The sequence below is a fragment of the Scophthalmus maximus genome, chromosome 10 (genome assembly GCF_022379125.1).
Source record: "Scophthalmus maximus strain ysfricsl-2021 chromosome 10, ASM2237912v1, whole genome shotgun sequence".
NCBI lineage: Eukaryota > Metazoa > Chordata > Actinopteri > Pleuronectiformes > Scophthalmidae > Scophthalmus > Scophthalmus maximus.
In genome coordinates this window covers 9,815,057-9,831,709 of record NC_061524.1, presented here as the reverse complement: position 1 = coordinate 9,831,709, position 16,653 = coordinate 9,815,057, and the positions used below count along the sequence as shown (strand labels likewise).

The 16,653-nt window shown below is 45.2% G+C and overlaps 1 protein-coding gene across 6 annotated transcripts in view; it reads left to right on the top strand.

The window, feature by feature from the left end:
• fgfr2 (fibroblast growth factor receptor 2) overlaps positions 1 to 12,999 on the top strand; it is a 43,147-nt gene extending 30,148 nt beyond the window's left edge. For all 6 annotated transcript variants that reach the window (XM_035606625.2, XM_035606628.2, XM_035606626.2 and 3 more), the window contains 9 exons: positions 127 to 266; positions 2,469 to 2,590; positions 3,435 to 3,545; positions 3,968 to 4,158; positions 4,902 to 5,024; positions 6,185 to 6,255; positions 8,977 to 9,114; positions 9,685 to 9,790; positions 11,233 to 12,999. In XM_035606625.2, the coding sequence (XP_035462518.1) occupies positions 127 to 266; positions 2,469 to 2,590; positions 3,435 to 3,545; positions 3,968 to 4,158; positions 4,902 to 5,024; positions 6,185 to 6,255; positions 8,977 to 9,114; positions 9,685 to 9,790; positions 11,233 to 11,397 (1,167 nt within the window). In that variant the 3' untranslated portion in view covers positions 11,398 to 12,999. The remainder of the gene's footprint in view (positions 1 to 126; positions 267 to 2,468; positions 2,591 to 3,434; positions 3,546 to 3,967; positions 4,159 to 4,901; positions 5,025 to 6,184; positions 6,256 to 8,976; positions 9,115 to 9,684; positions 9,791 to 11,232) is intronic.
• Positions 13,000 to 16,653: the final 3,654 nt, after the last annotated feature.

Below are 16,653 nucleotides of genomic sequence, written 5' to 3'. Positions count from 1 at the left end.
GTCCATAAAAGTACCACAGTATAATATTAAATATTTACACTACATACTCCTCTAGTGATGTCTTGGAGCTTTATCTGACCTATGAACCCAGATTGCGGTGATCAGCCAATGTTTCTTACCCTGTAGGTGTCGGCGGACTCAAGCTCCTCCATGAACTCCAGTACGCCACTGGTACGCATCACAACACGTCGGAGCTCGGCACACGACGATCCAATCCCGGAGTACGACCTTCCCGAGGATCCCCGATGGGAGTTTTCCCGAGACAGGTGAGGGTTGTCGGTTTGCTTATGCACATGATCACTTTGTCCTGTGGCATCCTCCACCCCTCTCCCCATTTCCATCTACTCATTGGTGTTATGTACTTGTAATTGATTTTACACTGAAACTACATGGCAAATCTTGTCTGTTGAAGAAATTGTGATACTTTGTCCTGCGGGTGTCGGTGACTCATGAAGATTGATGTCTACTATTGAAACAGTAATGATGATATTGTCCTGATTGCAAGTCTTACCATTTTAGGAAATGCAAAGAATCAGAAATAACAACTTTAAAATGATGATCTGCTACTCCACTTTCATCTGATTATTAGAAGGGTATTTATAGTAACAAACTCAGGTTTCAGTGTCTGCACACAGCAGCTGTTTGACAGTATGCATGACAACGTTCAGTGCTACACCCTTGGCCTTTGTCCTCAATGCCACTTCTACTATCTTTGGCTTAAATGGTGCATTCAGTAGTCGATTAAAAACCAATTTTACAACACAATGGGCATCTGTTTGATTGTATCTCAGCTGCTAAATGATCAGATAGCTATTGTTGTCGTTAAAGAGCACCATTAACACTGATAGACAGAAGCCAATAATGACTAACTGGTAAATAATAGCCTTGGCGACTGTTGCTGTTGTAGAATGACCTGAACTTGGCCCCCTGCCCCCCACCCCCTACCCGCCTGCCTCCTTGCCTCATCGCCTCATCATTACAACCTCTGCTACATCACACTGTCACTCAGACATAGTCACACACACACACACATGCTTCTGATGATGAGGAATGAAGCTTTGCTAATTAGTGGTTTGCACTCGCTGCTTTCATCTGCATGTTTGGCCTAGGAGTGTTTGCTCAGTTTCATACCAGAGGACTTAGCACCACTGAGGTTTCGGTTAGTCACAGTTGCAGCGGCCAGTGATAAGCTTCGGGGTGGATTTAATAGGACAGCAAAGGTTAAAGTAGTTTAATACCCACTCGAGGCCTCTGGTTTTGAAAGAAAAGGGAAAATCCCAAAGCATAAACATGAATGTCTGTCTTTTGTTAAAATGGTTGTAAAACGAGCTTGGATCATAAATTTTACCATCGCTCATCAGTGGAAAAAACTATCACGACTCTCTGCGTACACGCAGAATAGCTTTCTGTTGAAAAGTTTTGATTTTTAATTGATGAACCAACCAAAGGGAATGTTTTGTCTTTGCTGAATCCATCTCTGTGTGTCTCTCTGTTTGGGGCTTTATTCCCCGCCTGTCATCCCAGCGCCTGAGGGATCATATTGGCATTGCAGAACGCTGAGGAATGCTAACGTTTGCGGTTTCCGCAAAGGAAAAATAACATTGATTATGTGTGGCTGGAATGACAGAATGGTTGCCATTGAGCGTGGCGAGTGTGTGTGGACAGAAAGGGGATTGTGTTACTATGGCAGGGTGCCGGCCTCGGGCCTCAGTTCTCTGCGGTGCGCATGGTGATTGTTTACATAGCCAGGATACTAGGCCTTAGGGATGGGACCAACACCTGTCAATCAAATGAAAAAGCACCAGGATACAGGTTCCTCAACTGTGATATAGTTGTGTGTGACTATAATTTCTTCACTTTATCATTCAGTGTAATGTAGTTTTGGACATAACGTTTAACACACCAGCAATTGTGACATAGCTTACATTAAAGTAGTACTTATATTTCCATCTGGTACTGTAGTCAGACCCACCTGTATGGCAAACACAAAGCCAGCATTCCATCCATCACAGGCTAATGTGTTGGGGCTAAGCTAAGCCCTGTGTAATGACTTGTAAAGAGTGTATATTGGAGCATGCCAAGGCAGGGTAAACGGTTTATAAATGAGTGCCTCTCGCTGGCTTTATCAGGTGATTATCGTTGCCACGTCTGCCTTCCTACCTACTGCCCTGGCACGGGCTGCAGTCACCGCGCCAATAAAGCACTCGCACAGACACAATCTGATTGAAACAGAGGGAGCGATCTAGTTTATAAAAAAGACAGGGCGAGTTTGAGAAACTGGCTTGGTGCCTGGTTTCATTCCCTCTGTCACTCTTACTCTGTATCCAACCTGTTGATTTCTGCACAGTGGGGGAGTCGATGTCACATCAGGTCGATGTGTTTTTAGTTTGTGTTTCAGCAGCTAATCAGCCCCCTGTCTGTTTTTTTTTTCTCGTTCCTCTCCCCGTCTTGCTGTCTGGCGGCTGCAGGTTGACCCTGGGCAAGCCCCTAGGTGAAGGCTGCTTTGGCCAAGTTGTAATGGCAGAGGCCCTGGGCATCGATAAGGACAAACCCAAGGAAGCTGTAACTGTCGCCGTCAAGATGCTGAAAGGTAAGTGGGTCTCCTGCCGGTGCACAATCACGGCGAGGTTGTAATGGTAAACGTCTGTCTTGTGTTTACAATCAGACCACTGGGATAAGATATACACTGCTTCATTACGTCTTGTGGGCGACTGGAGTACATTTTATAGGTGATTTATGCTGCAGTGAGGGTTCAGCACAGGGCAAGGCGGAGCCTGGGGCTGCCATTATTATTTGTTGCTGCTGAGTGACGGCTTGGGGGAGGCGAGTTCGGTAGGTAAGGGTTAGGGGCGGTCACATACCTGACCTCAGAGCAGCAGCTGGCTGGAGCTCAGTCAGCACCCACACAAAGAGGCAAGTCACACAAGCAGCACTGGAGTGATTAATGAAAGCAGCAGCAGGGGGCACAGGGTTAGTGTGGGATCGGTTGGGCGGTTAGATCAGGTACAGCAGCAGGCTATTGGACAATGGAAATCTGCTCTTTAGAACCACTTCAGGAAAGGTAATGGTGCAGAGGAATGCGGCCAGTGCCATTCTGACTGCCTGGATACCTCTACTGGCTCAATCAGCCCTGTGAAAATGAAGCCTGTGCGGCAGATAATGAATCCAGATTGAGCGTCTTTAATTCCTCCTCCTCCCACAGCCTGGCACTGAAAGGATGCCTCTGTAGTCTGTGTGAGGAGCTTCCCTCACTGCCGAAACCTTAGCCCACATTGTCCACACGTATTCAGGTGCACCTACAAAACAGGGTGTTGTCTGGGAGGGCAGCCCCTGCGTCCCGAGTCAACGGGTTAAAGGCAAGGCAGGACTGGTGTGTTTGTTTTGAAGAGTTTTTTGCCTGACAACTTTTTCATTCCATCTTCCCTTGTCCTTAGATGACGCCACAGAGAAAGATTTGTCTGACCTGGTGTCAGAGATGGAAATGATGAAGATGATCGGCAAACACAAGAACATCATTAATCTTCTGGGGGCCTGTACACAAGAGGGTGAGTAGCACAGGACATACCATCAAGAAGATTTTTTATTGTTTGTAGATATAGTATTCGGTGTTGTATTGTGTTTTCAAGGTGCTGCTTGATCTGCCATGTTAGCTCTGTAAAATATTGTACAAAAGGTTGCTGCACGCTTCACACAAATTCATACAATGTGTCGTCAGACCACATCAGACAGATAGTGTATGCCAAGGGGCTCCACCTTTTTGTAGGTACCTTGGTTGGATTTTAATTAGATGTGAAAAACGGGACCCTTAGAATTTTCCCCCCTCAGAACCATTCAGAGTCTGGTCATTAGGTCCTTTCTGTATTCTATTCAAAATTCACCCAGAATTTAGTTCACTGCAACTTTCTCGTAAAAAGGAATAATTCATGACCACGTTCAAAGGGTAATGTGTGTCTTTTCTCAACTGCAGGTCCCCTCTATGTGATAGTGGAGTACGCCTCCAAAGGCAACCTTAGGGAGTACCTCCGAGCACGTCGGCCTCCTGGCATGGAATACTCGTACGACATCGCCCGCGTCTCAGACGAACAGCTCACTTTCAAAGATCTGGTCTCCTGCACTTACCAGGTGGCGCGGGGCATGGAGTACCTAGCATCGCAGAAGGTAAGAGGAGGACGCACGCAAAACACACAACATGTCCTGTCCTCGCATCAGTTCCCCTCTGCAGGCGGGCCACACAGATCTCTATGCCAGTGCAATTTTTCGATGCGCTGTGCCCAGGGGGTTTTTTTTTTGCATAGGAAGCTTGCTTGTGCGTCACTGTGGGAACGTTGTCTCCTAAAAACACTACTCTGACCCTCTGCCCAATCCCCACATTGTCTCTCATTCCACAACAAAAGCCCCTCTGTGCAGAAGAATTAGGAAGTTTTCACAATGGGTATACGGCCATGTTGGCCAAACGCAGCCTCACGCTCCCTCTCACAGTTGGAATGTGACGGAGCATACTGTCTAACACGCACGCACACACATTGACACACACAGACATACATGCGTGCACATGCGCATTTGATGCACAGACTCTGGCCGTTTACAGTATGTGGCAAAGTATGTGAGGAATCATTACTTATCCAGACATGTTCATGTTGGTGCAGTCACTGTGGTGTCATGTTATTCAGACAAGTGTTACCTCTGCGCAGCAGATTTCTGGATGATTACTTGCACCACAAATATTTTAAGACCCTCCCAATTATAAGTATACACCTGTTTCTAAGTTGATTTATTAATGGAATGAGGTAACTGTTTTTCATTCTTCTCTTCCCCTCACTTTTTCCACTCTGTGACCTCCCCTCTTTTGTCTCCTTTTTTTTTTCCCCTTCCCCCCTCATTTCTCACTCTCTCCATCCCAGTGTATACACAGAGACCTGGCAGCCAGGAACGTCCTGGTCACAGAGAGCAACGTCATGAAGATTGCTGACTTTGGCCTGGCCAGAGACGTCCATAACATCGACTACTATAAAAAGACGACCAATGTGAGTCCTCAAGCCGCATGCTGCACATTGAGGGATGGGCGCTTTGGGGGAGTGGGATGTCTTTGAGGGCTGCAGTGTGAGATTAGTCGACCCATCCATCCCTTTCTTCATCTTTCTATTTCACTCCTTCCCTTGGCTGGTGTCTTGGCAGAAGCTGCAGGTTCCCAGGCAGCCTGTGAATGTAGTGCTTCTGGATACTCTGCACTTGTTCCTTTGATTCCACAGACACTTGTAGAATTAGCCAGTAAGAGAGCCAGAGAGAGAGAAAAAGCGAGCCAGAGAGGGAGAGAGAAAAAGAGAGAGAGAGAGAGAGAGAGAGAGAGACAGAGAGAGAAGGGAGCGGCGTAAACATAATTGACATCTCCATAGTGTCTATATTTCCCACCGTAGAGCAGCATCCGCCTGCACATCCTCATTTAGCATGCATGGTTGCCTTTTCATCGTCATGCTGAGAACTATCTGACAACAACAACAACAACAACACGCAATGACGTTGATGATGATTAGGACAATGACAGCGGCTACAATGATGATCACTTGCGTTAAACCAATCTAGACAGAGCTGTCATTGTAGTGCCACGTTTTTTTTTCCCTGTTTATTTTTTTCTTCTTCAGTCTAATAGGAACGGAGTGATCAAATTACCCTGTGATAAAGAATTGTTGGTGCACAATAAGAGTCTTTATGTAATGAATGGCACATGTTATATAATATGTGCTTAGCATGTTGCCCATTAGTATTTACAGTAGCTGGAGATATATTTTACAAGGCTGTATTTAGATGTTGCTTCTCCATAACTCTTGCGTGTTTGATACGGTTGTTTTTGCCAGTAGCCTTCTACACAGATATTGATCATGGTTGCCTTGTACGCTTTGCTCAGCCTCTCAGCCAGTGTTTTAATGGCACATAGAGATAAACTCTCTTTATCTGTGACCCTGTTTATCAGCTCCATTGCATTAACAATCTAAATGTTCCTCTGGGAAAACCTTATCACAGACAGTCACTACCGGGGCCTAGTGTTGTATTCCCCAGGCCTTCCAGGAGTAACGAGATCTCGTGGCAGCGAATTAATTCAAACATGCAGATCAGGCCTGGAATGAGGGTGTTCGGGGGCGGTTTGTGTGTCGATGTTGTTTGATCCCTCACCTGTGTGTGTCCTCAGGGTCGTCTCCCGGTAAAATGGATGGCTCCAGAGGCGCTGTTTGACCGGGTCTACACACACCAGAGTGATGTGTAAGTATTTAACAAACTGCTTCTATGAATGTATTATACACTTTATATTCTTTTTTTTTCAATTTTCACACATCTGTGATGCAAATTAACCTTCTTACCTTGTTAAGACACAGTCAAATATTCGATCGCTGTTATTGAGTTTTAATGTTGAGCCCAGATGGTTTCCTGCAGCCTGCAGTCACATTCAGAGGGTTGTTATTCAGGAGAAAGGAGTGGGTGAGGTGTTTTGGTGCAGTGCTGGTAAGTGTTAGACGGGGGGGTGACTTGGTTATAGGGGGCCAGCGCTGGCCAGTCTGTGGCAAAAGTGAGGATTTCACGCTAGACTTGTAGTCAATGCCGTGTTACTAATCTGACCAGCTTCAAAGGGCCCTGGATGGAGCCCGGAGCCCACCAGCACCTCCTCTCCCACCGCCTCACCCCTCGCTCCTCCGGCTCCGGCTCCGCTCGGAAGTCTCCCCTCCTTTTGGGCCTCTACACATGTCTGAACGCAACAATACTGCAAGCCCTCCGCTCCGGGCCTCATTCTCCCCACACCCACCCCCTTAAACCCCTTGCCAGCCGCTCTCCTTTCCTCATTCAGCAACACTTTGAACATGTGGCTCATCGTTTTGGAGCTGTTCCATGATCAAAATAATCCTCCCCACCTCCCTCCTTTCACCCCATCGTTCTTAATTTCATTCATCTGGTGTGTGAATTGCTGACCCGTCTCTGTCCCTCTCTTCTTTTTTCTTTTCTTTTTTTTTTTTAACTTGAGAGAGTACTCATTCTAAAAACAGAACAAAGGGAGAGCGTCCCTCTCCTTTTTGGTGTTTGAGTCTTATGCATCCTGACAGTGTGTTGTTTGAAGTTTCTGCTCCAGACTCTGGCGGCAGAAAGCGCATGTGGCAATTAGACAAATGCCTTGCATGTTGACCCCTGGGAAAGGAGAATTTGTCTGTGTGTGAGTCATAGACTAGTAGCACACTAAACATAGCAATCATCCAGTTAAGGTCTTAAATAGAGAATCTCCATACTGTCCATGTTTGTGCACATAAATAATATGTGTACAAACACATGATGCCCTTCATGTTCCATAGCACAGCACCAATCAATAAACTGGGGGAGTGCATGGGGCTGAACGAGGGTGTGTTGGGGGGTACAGGCATGAAGTGGCTACTCTACTCCTTTCTACCAGCTCACTGCTAATTATGTTTCATCACTCACTTTTAGTAATTGGCTTTTCCCACATAGCACATGAAGAGAGATGGAAGATGAGGAGAGGTGGAGGGTGGTGGGCTCACACTCAAATATTGCCAGAAGCGCAGGCAATCCATACATGACATCAGATTAAATGAATACATGAATTCCAATGAAACTCACCCTGTGTTGTTTTGACAAATGGGCCCCGGGGACTCAGCCCTGGCTAGCGTAGGTAGGGGTAAAGGGTTTCTAGCTCAAGCCTAGACACATGGAGTCATTGCCAGGCTTGGTGGTGTGGAGTCTGATCCCCCCGTCATGATAAAAAAGAAATAAACATCCTTTGGTTCATATACCATGCTCCAGAGCAACAATGGATTTGATCATGTTTTGATCAGAGCCACTGATGCATGTACATATAGTGATGCTCTGACATTTATAGTCACATCGCTTTCTATCAATACCATAAACTTCAGCAGCAGAGAATGTCCTCTATCTCGTGCAGTAAGGGTACTGCATGAGATATGAATGGTATAAGTCACTCGATAATACAAGCCTACATAAATAGGCTTGTGTGAGGTCGAATGCCAGGTCTGTGAGAGTGACCCGGAACATGTTGGTGTGCATGTTTATTTGGTGAGACACGGTTGGTTGCCCTGTGGACAAAAACCTGCACAATCCAACAGGTTGACGAGCGCTGAGAGACGGTTACAAAGTAGCACAGAAAGGAGAGATGAGTGTGTCAACAAGCGGAGAGAGATACAACTCGGTGATAGAGGAAAGGCCAAACCTGGGCCTGGTTGTGTAAACAGATGGAGGAAGTGATAAACATCCATCCTGCGTGTCCAGGCCTTCTCGCCTGGTTGGACCACTTACATGGCCTGTGGCTGCCTCAATGTGCATCTGCACATTCATGTTTATAAATGTGTCGGTGTGTTATAATACGGCCTTTTGTGTGGACATGGGTCAGTCATGCTGTCAGGGCAAGAATGATTCATTCAAAACACTCTGGGTCTCTAATATAAACACCATGGATGGCAGTGATTGCAAATTGGCAGCATAGATAGCTGATATTTAACTACCGGACACTGCGTTGAGGAAGTAGTTAATAGTTAATATTCACTAGCCGTAGCTGGGCCTCTCCCTCCTCTTTTTGTCTGCTGTGGGTGGTCTACTGTTTGTTTTGGTGTGGTGTGACAGGACAATGGCAGCCTGTGCGACCGGCCAGCCGGGCACAAAAGCCATCATTGAGATCAGGGCCAGAGTGGCACTGGGAGCGGGTTCGCGCCACAAGCCACCGGACGGCAGAAAGAGGGCATTGACACCACTGCTGTCACACTGTTGAAGTTGTTTCCAAACTTTGGTTCAGTGACTCAGGCATCTGTAGGTTTTAAGCAAAGTGACACTCATTGGGTCTAATGTTATTTAAATTACACTGGGAGCTCTTTGAACGCTATTTACAGACGAATCCTGTTGTTTCAGTGTCACCCCTTTCATATCATGACAAGATTATTAATGCATAAATGTCTGTTTCTGTCTCACCAGCTGGTCATTTGGGGTGCTGATGTGGGAGATCTTCACCCTAGGGGGCTCACCCTACCCGGGCATTCCTGTTGAAGAGCTCTTCAAGTTGCTCAAAGAGGGCCATCGCATGGACAAGCCTGGCAACTGCACCAACGAGCTGTAAGTTTCTCTCTTTTCTGCCAAACTGGCATCTCCCCTGACCAAGCGGATGCACAAATACACACTTGTCGTAACATCGAGACTCAGCCCCATCAGATCCGTGACTCTGGGGCTCTGTGTCCACTCTGTCGGGCCTCTGCACAGCTGGGACTGGCTGCTATCAGTGTCCTCCATCACAGTCAGTCCTCTGCAGACAGAGGACAATGGCACAGTTCGGCCATGGTGACACACTGGAAAACAAAGCAGAGAGCAGAGCAGGACACACACACACACACACACACACACACGCACTAGGGGGCATGTTTGTGATCAGCAGCAGCCCATCAAAATGAAAGACAATTAGATGAGGTGGCAGAGAACTGCTGTTTTGATTTATTCTTTTGTACGGAGACACCTGGCCCCCTGAGGTATGAAACATTTCCGCTAATTTTGAAACTGGAAGACATGGTAGACGATGCACAGGCACAGCTTGAGCTTGGACAAACGGAATAATGCCTACAACACCGTTCTCTCGCTGCTCCATCCACTCCTCTCCTTTGTGTAAACTGATCCTCATCTTCTTTCTCTCAGGTACATGATGATGAAAGACTGCTGGCATGCCATCTCATCCCAGAGACCCACTTTCAAGCAGCTAGTAGAGGATCTGGACCGCATCCTCACCCTGAACACAAACGAGGTGAGTGCGGCTCTGTCATTCTTCCCCACGCACGTTTTTTATGCCATAAAGTTCCAGGATTCAGGGTGGTCAGTGACAAGACTACACAAACAGTACAATTTCCTGGCCATGTCCAGAATTTCACAACAGTAAAATAGAATAATATGATACATTCCTACACACAGTAACACGTTTCTCAATCCAAACCAAATCGCACTCTTGCCAGTGCCTGCGGGGTTCCGCAGAACTTTGCTGAAAGCTTTAGTAGCATTAGCAGCCATGTTGCTGACACAAGGTCTAAATGGTGGCCGGACAAATGGCCAGATGATTTGATCCAGGCCCAACATGGCCACCACGGCCCAGTGAAGTCGCCCAATCATCACATCCATGCCTCACTCCCTGTAATGGCCTTAGTTTCTTTCCATTCCCTTTTCTTGTCTTGTGCAATATCCGCGTGCCGACGTGAAAAGAGGCCGTCGATGGAAAGCTGTCAAGACTCGTCGGCTCTGGAGCTGGGGCTTCATGAATTTATGCCAAAAAAGCCCAACATTGAGTCTGAACATTTGAAATGGAATAAAGTGCCTTTTTCTTGCCTCTCCCCCTCCTCCTTTCCTCCGCCCCAAACCGCTGGCAGATGTGTACGCTTTTAGTAATGTGAGCCTCCTCATGTTGAGCTGGGAAAATGGAAGCCAGTGCTCATTTTCTACAAAACCCCAAGAACTCCTCTTCCTCACAACTATTCCCAATAACAGCCGTGAAAGTCAAGGAGGAGGGGGGAAGGGGCGCCTCAGCCGACATGAAGTCCATAACAACTTAACAACATTGGACCGGGTCAAAAATTAATAACATGATTTCTTGGGGGTTTCATCTACCTTCATCTTCGGTCTTGTGCAGCGCTGTGTTCTGCCAGTGCCTTTATTTTTTCCAGCCCTCTCATGGCATTAATGTGGGTCGTTTTGGTGTCAGATGTTAGATATGTTTGGACTGAGTGATGTGAGGGGATGCTGTAAAGGGAGAGTTGCCTCAGTTCTGTGGTCTTAAAGTTTCCTTTTTCGCCTCAACTTGGACCAAAACCGCAACTAGGTCAATACCACCATCTTCAAACTCCAGTAGATCAGCCAGAAGTCCAACATTCAATTTAATACTTATTATTCCTGCAAATATTTTTTCATAGTATCTAGTTTAGGATTATTTTCTCTGCTCCGTTTCATAAATCCTGTCAGGGTGATTTTCAATGATTCAGATAAATATCATAATAAAGGTGATATTCTTCTCCTTCACCTCTCTCACCCGCCTCTGGAAAGTCCCTGTTCTTGTTGACTGAGTTTCAGCACTATATTTATGTTCTCTTGTTTGCTCTGGGTCTTTCGACTCTCACTCCTTTGAAGCGTTTTTCCCTCTTGTAACATATGAGCTTGTGTCTGGGTGTAAATGATCCGACCCTCTCTTTCCTCCATCTGCAGGAGTACCTGGACCTGTGCGCCCCAACCGAGCAGTATTCCCCCAGCTTCCCCGACACTCGCAGTTCATGCTCCTCCAGTGACGACTCTGTGTTTTCCCATGACCCCTTACCGGACGAGCCCTGCCTCGCCATGTACCAGCACATCAATGGAAACGTGAAAACATGAACCCCATCCATCCAACCTCTCTGTCCCAGTCTTACCCCTCAACATCCCGCGACAACCTCTCTGACATCCACCGAACCTCCTGCCCCCCCCTCCCATCACCCCTCTGGCTGCCAGTAGACTGAAGGTGAGCCCAGACGGGACTGGGCTGGTGGAAGCGCTGCTGTCACACACACGCGCGCACACACACACACACACACACTACACACATCACATGCTCACAACGAGGTCTAACAGGAGAGGACAGGGACCCTGCAGAAGCTGTTTTTTTACTGACTGAATGGACTGACGTTCACGGGGACCCCGCCTCCTCCTCCTCCTCCCCCTTCATGTAAATACGCAGACTTTTCATTTTGGTTCTCATGTTCGCAACCAGAGAGGCATTCCTTTGTTTGGTGATCCCATTCCAGTGGCTGGCATTCCAAGACTGTTGTTTGCTCCTGGAGGAATGTATGGATCGATGTGAACTTAAAACAAGGGACGAGAAGAGGATGACAAATAGGAAAAGGACTGAGAGACAGAGCTCCGACTAACAAAACAGAGGAATAGGAGGAGAGCACATATAGAAACTACTCTCCTTTTTATTTTGTAATATTGATGCATTTCTTTTTCAGTTCTCTTGATAACCTTCCCAATTATTCTGGAGAGAAAAAAATACACAGTATAATGTATAGTGCTGGGTATATTTGTAAATATATTCAAATATGTATAAATATATATTATATATTTACAATGAATTATTTTTTGTATGGACTCTGAAATAACCCCATCCCTTCCTACCCTACATTGTGTTTGAGGCAGGAATGCTAACAAGGTTATTTGTACTATATTTCTCTTCACAAACACACACACACACACACACACACACACACACACACACACACACACACACACACACAGAGACACTCACTCACACATGCAGTCATGGATACACACGTAAACACACACAAACACCTGTCTTACTTTCACTCAGTAACACAGAGTATTGGCTTTCAGGGACTGAGGTAGCATGTTAATTTATTGACTTATGTGTTTTTGAAATGATTCAAAAAAAAAAGTTTGGAAAAAAGAACAAAAACAATATGGCAGAAATGATGACATTAATGATGCTGACAATACATAAATAATCCATTAAATTTATGGTAATTTAAAATGATCTTTCAACAGTAACAGAAAAAGATATTTTTAGTAGGTTCGAAAGATCCAGGTTTTGTAAGTTTTATATATGAATGTGAACTTTAAGTTAAATTTTTTAAAAAGTGTACATTTTATAGTCAGCTAATCCCTTTCTTATGTAGATGTTGAAACCATTTCTATCCAGTCATTTGGCTCTTTCTTAGCTTTGCTTTGGGAAAAGAAGTTGATTTCTGGATATTTATGTATGGTTAAAAGAAAAAAAAATAGATTTTGGAAAAACCTACTGGCAATCCGCTCCCTCATTTAGACTTAAATATAGACTCCAAATTTACATGACAGAATTGAAAGCTGAAAAACAAAGTATTAAATCATTCAAGTGTTTGTTGTTTTTTTTTCTACCGGACCAACATTAAGATGTTTTTTTGCAAATGTTTATGGCGCATTTGCGAAATAAATGATGAAAAAATATATTCTTGTCCTACTCTCTGACTTTGTTGGAAGTATGAAGTTTCTGCAGTGAGTGGCAGAAAGTGTTATCGTGAAACTGCACTTCCATTTCTTTTTCTTGGTATTTGATATGGGTGGAGATGGTTTAGCAGGCATTATTAAGTACTCTGTGCTTTTTATGAGAAAGTATTTTGCTTGAATGCTTTGACTGTTTACTTACCATGCGAGAAGAGGGATTTTCCACCATATCTGCAATTAATTCAGAGAAACAAATCTGCAGGGCCTCTTAGGGTAGAGCATGTTTCTCTGTTTATTCAGACTCGTCGGTTGTGAAAGGAGTGGTGTCATTTTGCATAAAAACTACTTCAGTTGTCGTGATTGGACAAGTCTTCATGCAAAACTGCAAGGCTCGGCACAAACACAGTAACGGTGATCGAGTTAAGATTCTAACTCTGTGCCAGTGGTCAAAGCAATTTTGTTAATGAGCAGGGAAGTCATCATTGTCATGATAGTGTGGCTGTGTGTCTCGATCTTCCTGACTTCGATCAGACAGAGAGTCTTTGTTGGTCTCCTCGCAGACTGATAGGTGCTCCGATTAGCTGATTGATTTCCCTCTTTTCTCTTATCAGAACAGATTTAATTCAACAGAGTGAGTAGTTGATTTACGTGATTTGATGTAAGTTAATCAAAGTTGATCTATTAGGGCGTGTGATTTATAGTGGCAGCAGTGGATGTGGCTGTATTCAGTAATGGTGGTACATAAGTGTGACAATGACAGAGCGACACATGGGTCATGGCGTCAAGGGGGAGAACCTCTGAAGTATTGGAAACCTTTATATTTTGACTTGATGATGGTTCTCGATGAAAAGTTAATTACCAAAGCTATTGCCGTTCTTCTTGTGGGGGACAAAATTGTCTGTACTCCATTGGTGGACTCTGACAGACTGACGTTTACATCTGCTGAACTAGCATGGCTAAAAACAATTAATTGGTTGATAGATGTGACCAAATAATAGCCTCGAAGTCAAAGTTTATGTCTAGACTATGCTGCTGTCCACTTAAACCTGTGACATTAGAGCAACCACATCGGTTTCCGGCAAAGGTGAGAAATCAGGTTGAATTTTTGTTCTTTAACCTAAATCTTGATCCCCTCTAGTACCAAGCTTCAACTTGTTCTGAATGAACTTACAGTCTTCCTCCCATAGACGTGTCCCCTCATGCCTCCGGAACTTGAAAAGGGCTTGGAGGGAAAAGTCACTCCGAAAACATTCCTCTTTTTCCATAGAATAGGGGGGAAGAAAGCAGCTAGAGCCCTGGAGGATTGGAGGGGGGATTGGAAAGAAAGAGTGGCAGGATAAACCACAGCTCCGTACACCCTCATTAGAGGGAGAGAGAAAGGCAGCCGGATATCCACACTGACTATTGCACACTTTTATCAGAACGGCTGTCTATTGTGCTGTAGGCTGATGGCACACACAGCCAGGCAGGGAGCAGGGAGGAGATGAAGGCGAGGATTAGATTGTTTCATCCTGACAAAATGCCCTCTGAGCTGTCATTGCATTTCTGTGAGACAAATGCACCTTCTCTGACGTCAGTAATGTGACGCAGTTAGAGCACGCTCTTTGAAGAGATACATTATCACTTCTGGTTACATATTGATAATGACATAGAGGTAAATAAATGGATGGGTTACCTACGACCTCAGTCATTAGTCAGTGATCATGTGAAGGCAACTAAAAAACAAATCAAATACATAAAAGCCTTTATTTGGTGGCTTTCGATTTAAAGGCGAAACACAGCAGATTCTCATTTATTTTATAACATCAATCATAAAATGTTGCATGCATTTAGATCATAAACATTTTAATCACCCCCATAGAGCCGATTGTACTTGCACAATGAAAAAGAAGCATTTTGTTTGTCCTCTACTACATCCTTGATACCGAGATACATGCTGCACAGTATATTAAAAGTATGTCCTCACACAGCATTGTAGAACAGGTTTGCTTTCATATTTTAACTGCAACACAAATGCATTCTGTGGTTTATTTTTGTCTACACGAAGGCCCTTAGGACTAATAGAGCAGTGATACTCTCCTGCCCTCCAATGATAAACACAACCCACCACACTAAGCCAAAGCACTAAATGAGTTTTTCAATTGCAGGGCTTTTCTTACTTCATGGTTTCCTAATGCTCTGCAGATTAACCTAGGGACCCTCAAGAATTAGCTTTTTATGACTTCAGGGAGAGTGGGACGAAGCTGGAGGACACTAGAAGGACAATATATGGGAAGACATTGAATAGTGTGGAGTACAAATGTCTGTGTTTTGCTCAAGTAAAGTCTGACAGGACACTTTTCCTGGACCTCTGTCCATTTGGCACTTTGTCAGGCGGATGACATGTTGGTGTTAAAAGTGATTTTCATTCTGATCTTGGTTGTTTCTTCCTGTTCCTCCTAGTCCTCCTTCTTGTCCTTCGGCCTAGCCCGGTCCTCCCTCGCCCAGCCATCTGGTGGGACCTGGTGTGTTTGCACAAGGCTTGGTCCTCTGGAATGTCAACATGAGGCTTTGTGTGAAGCCAGAGGAGCCCACATCCACTGGAGATAAGACCCCAACAACCCCAGGAGAGGAGGAGGGGGTCGGAGGTTGGGCGTAGTTAGAGGGTGACTTAAAGTTTAACAAAGCTGCCAAGTAACCGCAGTACCCACAGATTAGTCCTGGTCACAACCCTCTCATCCCTCACCAAACTCCAGCTTTACCTAATAAGTGAGGCCGATACAAGGGGGAGGAAAATCAGATTTCTGGTTGGAAGACATCTGTGCTCCCCACCATGTTAATCTTGTGGTTTTATTTCCCTGCATCTGAAGCAGGTATTTCACTAAACTCTTTGCCATTTTGTCCAGTGAGGTCAGAGTATGTATCTGTCATGGCTGAGCTCCTCAATCTACCGTTTGCATTGAGTAGCAGATAATGAACGGTTCATCGCTAGGTCAGTGCTTCATGAGAGGGAGGGGGCCACTTGTGTTTGATCAAGGACATGCAAGACACCGTGTCTGTTTCTGCACGGAAGGATAAACAAATCGAGTGTGCGCGTCGTGCGCGGGACCGCCGGGCGTGTGCGAGCGAGGATGTGTGTGGTTGGCTGCCCCTTGAGATCCTTATTCACTGATGTCGCAATCGTGTCAGCGCCATTGTTATTCACAGATTCCACTTCCAGTTAGTTTATATGCTGACTTAGCTTTGTCTACAGAACTGAGGTAACAGCTCTTGGATTATAATCACTGTTAAGAAAAAAATAGATGAACCTAAATTGTTTAGAGGAAAATAACAGAGGGGCCAGAACTCAAGAGCTCAACATCTCCGAGAAGAGTTCAGACTTCTTTTGTTGGAGCAAGAGACATGAGAATAATGTGCCCCACTTAAAAGTGTTTAGTCAGATTTAAATAGGTGAAATATTGCACGCTCTACAGAATCAAATGTTGACCTTATAAACAAAGAATTTCACATTGCCGGAATGATGCTGCAGTCTCCACTGGTGAGGTTTGTTACACTGGGCTAACATGACATGCTTCACAGCTCTGGGTGTGTTCTGTAGAGGAGCAAGTCATAACGTTCACTGCCCAGTTATGCCAATCACAATACTCACCCCGTCAGTCGGCCCTATTCCCCTGTGTC